Here is an 8,728-nt window from a genome sequence, read left to right on the forward strand (position 1 = left end):
ATGTAATTCGTCAATGTGGACTATTGGTTGAATGTCGTACTGAGGTAAATTACAATGACTTTTTCAAAGGTTTGACATAATTATAAATATTATTTAATATTTGATAAAATTATATAATTTTTGAATGGAGGTATGAAATTATTAATTTTGTCCTTATTATATTTTTTTAATATTTTTTAAATTAAAAATTTATAAAAAAGTCAAAAGCGATGAATGCAAAAATTTAAAAATTATAAAAAATTATTTATTTAGTCCATAATTTTTTTTAAAAAAAATAAAATTATAATTACTTTTTGATCAGTTCACCATAAAAATGGATGAAAATCTAACGGATCAGGCTAATTGTTAGACGAATGTTAAAATCATGGGGATATTGGTAATTTTTTAAACGAGGGAGTATATGTGATTATGCTAAACTTCAAGGGAGGTTGTAATTTACTCAAGATGAAAACGTATTCATAGTGTTTCGATTTGTGTTTTAAGTGTTTCGTTGTGATGTTTTGGAGATAGAGAGAAAAAAACAGAAATAAATATGTATTGGAAATAGATGGTATATTTCAATTTGTATTTTGAGATACTTTAAAATATTTTAAAATAAGTGGTATAAATTTGATGTTGGGATTTGGATGACAAAAACACGATTAATTGTCAAATCATATATCTTTTATAAATTTTTTTATATATAAATATTGTATGTTTAATGTTGTATTTTTTAGAGATAAAAAGCATTGTTCATTGTCAAATAATATCTCTTTTATATTATATACATATAAGTGTATATATATTATATATAGAAAGTTGAAAAATAAAAAAACACACAAATAAGGCATAAAAAAATATAAAAAATTGAGTGTGTTTTATTTTTGACTCAGAAAATGCCAAAACATGAAACCAAACATAGTGATTGAATCTAAAATATCAAAGAGACATACAAGTTACTAATTTGATTGCAAAACAAGCCAGAGAATCTCTCGACTCTCTTCATACTTAATGCATAATCATTCTCAGTAGACGCTAAACAAACAATACTTTTCAGAAATATCTCCATTTTTTGCAGCAGAAGTTTATAGTCTGTCGTGTACCTGTATCCACACCCTTCTACTTAGCAAGCACAACTGTTCACACAGTTCCACATAACATCCATATGGTAATGACACGGTTAAGACTCTGAAAAAGTTGCAGACAAACCCTTCCAGGTAAAGAGTGCAGATTAGTCGAGTTGCAACTCACTTCCAGGTAAAGAGTGCAGAAAAGTCGAGTTGCAACTCAATATCTGTTGATCAGATATCACATTATATTCAGCATATGACTTGTTGATCAGATATCACGTTAAGTAAACGCCATATGCTTACGACTATGTTCTAATGCAAACCTCATGTTAGCTTTACACAACCACGAAATAGGCTATTATACCTTGATTGGCCTATAAAGCGCTGGCTTGCAAGAACCATTAATCATCATATTATCAGTCATCAGTGTCCTGCTTCATCATAATCACCCTTAGGGTAAATAAAATTTTATTGACCCCAAAAGGGCTACAAAGAACGATGTAATGTGAAGAATCTAGATGGCAACATGCACAGCATCTCAATCACTTATGATCAGAATGGATTCTGTTTCTTACAGAACCCAACATTGTGGTACTCAAACAAATTATTCCTTAAGATGCCATCACGTGTGGCCAATAATAACTCCAGATAACAATTTAAAAATTGACAAATTGGTTACCGTATCATACTACACCACTAGCAAAATAATTTCCCCCGTCCCCAATACTAATAGTTCCATTTAAAAGCTTTCCTTACGAATAAAGATAAATTTCACCCGACAAGAATATTTATATTCTCAAGGAAAAACGAGAAGAGACCTAACGGAGAAGATTCATCTAGTTTAACAGTATATATTATCAAAATGTATAGAAAAACACAGTTTTGAAGAGAGTAGAGGTACTTAGTTAAGTAAGAAGGCGGAAGGAGATGTAGATTCTCATGTCGTCCAATTGCTGGCAACTAAACAATTAGGTGGTATCTCAAAGCGTAAAATCTAGCTCCCTGCAATCAGGTACACATATAGCATCCAAGAGAGGATTGTCAAGTTTGATTTCGTAATACATTTATAATTGTCTTGTTGGTTCAGAAAATTAGCCAATCACATGAAATCTCTATGTAACTATGCCACATCCTAGGTCCCTTCTCCTGTAGATAACGTCTATGTAATTCCACAAACTAGTTATGATTTTAACAGCTCAGCAGGTGATGAAATGGAGGGTGCAAAGTGGCCATGAAGATGTAGAAAAGCAAAAGAAATTCCATAGTGGGGAAATAGTTGAGTCTCCAGAGCTATCAAAATCATAAGAGAGAATCCACAGCCTTTGAAGTGTATGATCTAACTAGTTAACCTTCAACTGCTAAACAATGTCTTAACACAAAATTTCACCGCAGGAGTCATAAATACAAACCAAATTGAGCACGATACTCGGAAGATCCTCCTCCAGAAATGAAATGGCGAAAGTCCGGTAAACCCTGAAATTTCATGAAGAACCAATGAGGCAGCATGAACACAAGATAACAGTTAACACAAGCTATTATAATCATAATAGTAACAGAAAAGCTTTAGGGAAGAATAGTTACTAATTGAAAAGGAAAGAACACAAATGAGGCAGAATTCTGAAAGTTCATGACGAACCAACAAAGAGAACCACGAATGTAACCTTTCAACTTATTACATTGCAATCCTTGGAACAAGGGAAAACCTTAATTAAGAATAGTTGATAACTGAAAAGGATGGGACACAGATACAGGGGGAGACAAGTTTAACCGGCACGTCCCCTTCTCTTCTTCTGATTCTTAAAGAAACCCAAAAAGAAAAACAGCAAACTAGTGCCAATACAATCATTCACCCAAATTAAGAAGATCATACAATAGCAAGAGAACATAAAATTTATTATTGATCGTCATTCCGGTTTGACATACATCCACTAAACAGCAAACTCAAAAGATCATTAGAGGAGAAAGGATAAGACGTTACAATTACATATAGACAAATACAAGTATATAAGATCCGTCAACTCGCCAATTCTCTCGACTCCGATCCGGGTCGCATATATTGAACAACACGCCCGCCAGAGGAGGCCTCGAGAAAAAAAAAGAAAACAGAATATACGGCAATAACGGAAAAGAAATTGGAAAGTCGATAGCAAGAACCAAAGACTGACAGGGGATGAAAAGATCAGACGGTCTTGGCGACAGTGGAAGAGGCTGGAGTGGCACTATCCGCATTGGTACTGGGATTAAGAGGAGCGTGAAGGGTGGTGGTGCTGACTTGGTCGTCGGGGTCGTAATCTGGGTTGAGGTTCCGATCTATCGCTTCGCGGCCTTTTTCAAGACAGGGTTTGCACGCAATCTCGATCGTACACCATCCCAGCGCCACTGCCGCTATAGCTATCAACGCCGTCGTCACCGCCCCCATCTCTCTCTGTCGCGTTTTGTTGGACGAGATTACTGTTATTACGGTGGGGATGTAGTCACTTGTGTGTGTGTATGTGGGTGGGGGCTGTGTTGATCGCTTGGTGCGATGGCCGTTATTACGGTTTCCCGCGTTGTGTCCTGAAATCGCCCTAAGGTTTAGCGACTCTCTCTTATGTAAGTGGTGATTTGGTTCTTAAGATAGCACCGAACGCTCACGTTTGAAGGGAAAAGAAAAAGGACAGAAACATAAAAAAGAGTAATTTTTCCAAGGGTACAGTTAGGTCAAACGCAAAGAAATGTAGTGAAATAGTTCTGCAAAGCTCAATTCCATTCTCCATCGAGTTGCAATAGTCTGGTCAAGATTGAATTGATTCAATAAAAATAAATTTAATGGGTTGGATTAGTCCAGACCCATTTGGGATTGAACCGATCTTGTGTCGGTTCAAGGTATTAAAATTTGGGACCAATCCAGTCTAATGGTTCAAGACCATCTAGTTCTGAGGCAAGCCTAGGCCGAGCTTGTTGGGTCATTTATTTTTTTTTAATAAATAGCATTTTGGTTTCATTTTATTCTCCTAAGCTAATTGTTCTAGTAGTTGTTTTATACTTTTGAAACCATAAAAATTATTATCTTTATTGGTCTAAGGAGCAGATAAATGAAACTTTTGCATCCCTCCCACCAACTTTTAGATGCTTCTACATACTTAATTTGGTGTCTTCCAACACATAACAATTAGCTATTGCGAGTTTCTGACCCCCAGGAAAACTACAGCAACCCATACCTTGTTTCAAGTCGAGTCTCATCCTTGGAAATGGAAGAAGCCTAATGAAATAGCACAATCTCACTCTTACACTTCATTAAACCAAGTCGTCCAGATTCTGAGTAGACGAACTTTCTCTGTGCTAGCAAACAGCATAGACTATTTGCTAGGTTCCAGTAAAAAGAGTTGCATCTCCCTATGTTCATAATCAAATATCTAACGTCAAATTATCCTGTACAAAAGGAGCAAAGTAATCTATTGACAACCCAATCCAACACACTCAACTCTCAACCCTCCACCAGTAGAGGTTATAAATCTATTTGATTTTTTACAAATACAGGAGAAGAAAGTGGGAATACTTGGGACAGAGCAGCAAGACCCTACCCTCACTACTGTTACTACAATGCATTTACCTCACCTCTTTTTAGCAGCATCACTTTTTGTGAGACAAATTACAGGCTACATAAATGACATGTGATCTTTGTGGTTGCTTGATTCAAGAAGCATTTTGCTGAATGAGCCAAACATGAAGGAAATATATGACTTCTAAACACAGAGTTTTATATAAGATAGGCCTTCCACACTATATATTTCTCTAATTTATAGTCCCCATATAATTACATTTGCAGCAGCAACATTGAGCAACCCAAATGCACAAAAAACAGGTTCTAAGCAAACAGAACCTGTGCACTTGATGGTGTCAAGTCAAAGAGAGTTTGAGGTGCGTCCACCATTTGCCATTGCACAGAAAATCTGCATTTCTTCCCAGAAGGGTTACTTGGATACATCCTCAGTATATGGCCCACAGCGACATGAAGGTTCCGACCAACAACGTAGACCTTGCTTTCCCAACAGTTGACACTGAAAGGTTTGCATATCTGCTCAGGTAAAACGGGTCCTTCTACGACATCCCAAGAATCAGTCTCCATATCATAAACCTTCAGCTTTGTTCTCTCATGTTCCGTAACCACAAACAAGTGACCATATATAACAACACTTGAACCAGTCCAGCCTTCTCGCAATCCAGCAGCCATGTTCTCCCAATTATCAGTTATTGGGTCATAAATCTGGCCCCTGGGTGCAACATAGAAGGGCCAAAACCAGCCTTCTGTCACAAGAAGCTTCCCGTTGAGAACTGCTGTGTCATATGAAGCCATGTTCATTCCCATGTTAGCAACAGGCTTCCACATCCCTTTCTTAGGATCCAAGACTTCAGCTGAATTAAGTTCAAACAGGTCTGTGCTGCTCCCTCCAGCAACATATACCATACCATCAATCACTCCACTTCCAAAAAACGACCTTGGAGTGATCATCTTTGTCATCGTAGTCCAACGATTCTTACGCACATCATATTTCAATACTAAATTAAGTGGGCAATCCACATCAGAGACCACACCACCACATACAAAAAGAACCCCTTCATGCGGGATGGAAACACACCTGAAGCCCTGGGGGCAGACCTTGTCCTTACAAGGCATAGCAGGGATTGTGTGCCAAGAAAAGTGGGTGAGATCCAAAACCTTCCACTCAATCTTCCCAGTACATTTGTGGTATGCAAAGACAAAAAGCCAAGGATCGCGAAAACCAAGCTCTTTTCTCCGGGTAAAGAATTGTTCCTTGCTGCCAAACAAGGAGTACCAACGCTTGCAGACGGCCTTGCAGGCAGCATGTTTATCAACTGGAACACGGAGGAGACACTGTAGAGCAACATCATCTGGAAGCCCCGGAATCAATTGCTCTCCCCGGGTAGATAGTTCAAATTCTAGTGCAGGATCTAGCAGAGTTGACTGCGCAGCAGCTAATCTAAATTTTGGGGATAAGGTCATTTGGGAATTCCCTAGCTTTTGCACGGGCGCTTGTTGTGATGAAACTCTCACTCTTTGCATAATTTCTACTCTAAACGCAATATCAAAAACCAAATGAACTTAGGCAACCCTTCTTCCAATAAGGAAACTACAAGTTCATCAACCAGATGTAAACCGGGGATGGCACCGTCAGAATCACCAAAAACTTCAATCAAATCATCGTTCCACACAAACTCTCAGCAATCCATACAAACCCACAATTCGAACACAAAGAATCTTGAAATTTTAAGATCATTTTCCTCAAATTCCTCCAAGTCCTCATAAAAGCTGATCGTAAACCCAGAAACGTCCAACTTCAACCTTCGTGTGCATGCGTGGAACTACAGCCACCACGTTTAATCCCCATTTCGAATCTTTCATGCCCCTGAAAAAGAAAATGAATAAAGAAACACCACAAAAATACAATATAGAAACAGCTCAATTCTTCATCAATCCACCATAACAAACTCAAATACTCAAGAATCTAAAAAACCCGGTCAATAGTACCACAAAACTGAAACAATACTTACGGTCTACACAAATGTTCAATACAAATACTTACGGTGTACACTAGCTCAAAATTCAAGAAAGCCCATTTCAAGAATTCAGATGCCAAAACCCTTTACCAGAAAGTGACGAGACGTGTACCCAAAAACAAAAGGAAAGTGAAGAGACGGACAAAGCAGAAAGAAGCAAAACAAAGAGCAAGGAAAAACCTTTCTTTCATTATTTTTTATAAGTAATTTAGAAACACAAAGAAGGGAGAAAATCAACTTACAGATTATAATAAAAACGATCAAAAGAGCTTGATTTAAGCAGGAGCTGTCGCAGATTTTACGCAAAAGAACGATGACCAGGAGAAGGCCTTTTTTCCTCTTTTTATTGTATTTGTTTGGCTGGAATATTTCTATGGCTCTGAATTGGCTCCACTGTGTATGTATTAGTATTAGAATCAAAATGTGCTACAGCCTCAAAATGCTACTATGCGCCAAACATTACTTCATATTCACAATGGAATCAAGTGCAACGCGCCCTTAGAGCGCGTGCTGTATCTCGCTTTCACAATTTTCTTACATTAAATAACTCGTATTTCTCTATATTAGATTTATTATGGCATTTATGTGTGAATTTGTTAAAGCTAACCCATACTATTATTTCGCCAAATTATTCCTCTACTTTTTAGTTTTACTTTATTAGTCATATGGAACAAGAAAAATTTACTTGAGTAAAATGAATAAAGATACTCCTCGTGAAAAATAAATAAATAAATTATTGCAAATTGCTCTACGATTAGTATATACATATCAAATACGTATGAATGTTTAATAATTATTATCATAATATATCAAAAAATATTATTAAAATATGTCTCATTAAAATTCATGATACTTTGATCGTTGGATCTCAATATGATCAGCTAAATTAGACATTATGGATATGTTACAGTAACTTTTCCTAGTATTATTGTTATTATTTTTCTTTAAATACCAATAGTCTCCAACAAAAGGAATATATATATTATATGAAGAGGGTTGTAAGAAGCCAAGAATTGAATGCTGTGTTATCCTTAGTATTACGTTCCTATATTATTCTATTGTGAAATTAAAGATTTTGTGGGCATAGAATCCTATTATTTTAAAGCTTCGAATTAAATATCATTGGCAGCGCTTCGCCCTATGTCATAAAATCTACTAAGCTAATATTTTCAATTAAATAATTGGGAGTCCAATTTATTTTATTAATATAAAAAAATTTATTGATTTATGCATGATTTCAAAAACATGCTTTAATTCGTAATTAGTTATCAGAATTGAAATCATTTAAAGATATTACATATTGAAAAGCCACAAAAAGCGTATTAAGAGTGAAAATGGGCCTATATATGGAGGGCCCACATACATTTGGTCTAGTGTTTATGAAGGGTTATTGAGCCCAACTAATTAAAGAGAGAATCCATTACATAAAAGCACGTAGGTTTTGAATATGGAACATATCATCGTAGCTAGAAAAGCCCAAAATTCAAATTATTACCTCTCAATACATAAATAGATCAGTGAGGAGAGAAACATAAGATGAATATTTAGGTGGTTTCGGTCATGTGATCTATTTTTATTTTATCTTATTTGATGATATAATTTCTACTTATTTATATAGATGAATTACATATGTATATAACATAAAAATAAGAAAATATTTTCAAAATGAAACCATATAGATATCACAAGAATCACTAAAATTTTGTTGTGATTTTGCAATTATTTAGAGAATCAATTCATGGTTCGTTATACTGGAACAAATTTCACTCATTGTCTATTTCAAGACACACATGATATTCTTAAAAGTTACATTTGATGAACAATAAAAGCATAAAATTAAATGAAAGGAACGTAAGTGTAGATAATATATATAAAAATCTATGGACATTTCATCAGACTGATAATCCTGTTGACCCCATCATTAAATATAAAACAAAATACATATATATGTCTGGAACTTATTCGATTTTGAAATTTCCACTAGCATACATCATGGATGGCCAATTAACAAAAGGTAACAATAATATTTCAATAATTATTAATTCTAAAAGTGAGCTGATATATATATATATATTGGATATTTTGAGTAGTGGTAGTGAGATAGGATATCTGTGGCACAG

At 35.5% G+C, this 8,728-nt stretch overlaps 2 protein-coding genes across 3 annotated transcripts; both read right to left on the reverse strand.

Moving 5' to 3' along the window:
- LOC105175727 (outer envelope membrane protein 7) lies at positions 2,286–3,666 on the reverse strand. Its single transcript, XM_011098276.2, has 2 exons — positions 3,215–3,666; positions 2,286–2,522 (listed from the first exon to the last, which is right to left on the reverse strand). The coding sequence occupies exon 1, from the start codon at positions 3,466–3,468 to the stop codon at positions 3,229–3,231; it is 240 nt and encodes a 79-aa protein (XP_011096578.1). The 5' UTR covers positions 3,469–3,666; the 3' UTR covers positions 2,286–2,522; positions 3,215–3,228.
- LOC105175728 (F-box/kelch-repeat protein At1g30090) lies at positions 4,531–7,030 on the reverse strand. Of its 2 annotated transcripts, none has more exons than XM_011098277.2 (2): positions 6,851–7,030; positions 4,531–6,457 (listed from the first exon to the last, which is right to left on the reverse strand). In XM_011098277.2, exon 2 carries the CDS (start codon positions 6,112–6,114, stop codon positions 4,897–4,899), a length of 1,218 nt encoding a protein of 405 aa, XP_011096579.1. In that variant the 5' UTR covers positions 6,115–6,457; positions 6,851–7,030; the 3' UTR covers positions 4,531–4,896. The 2 variants fall into 2 exon arrangements, with proteins under 2 accessions (XP_011096579.1, XP_011096580.1); XM_011098278.2 differs by lacking the exon at positions 6,851–7,030 and adding an exon at positions 6,635–6,840.

This window comes from Sesamum indicum, linkage group LG12 (assembly GCF_000512975.1).
Source record: "Sesamum indicum cultivar Zhongzhi No. 13 linkage group LG12, S_indicum_v1.0, whole genome shotgun sequence".
Taxonomy (NCBI): domain Eukaryota; kingdom Viridiplantae; phylum Streptophyta; class Magnoliopsida; order Lamiales; family Pedaliaceae; genus Sesamum; species Sesamum indicum.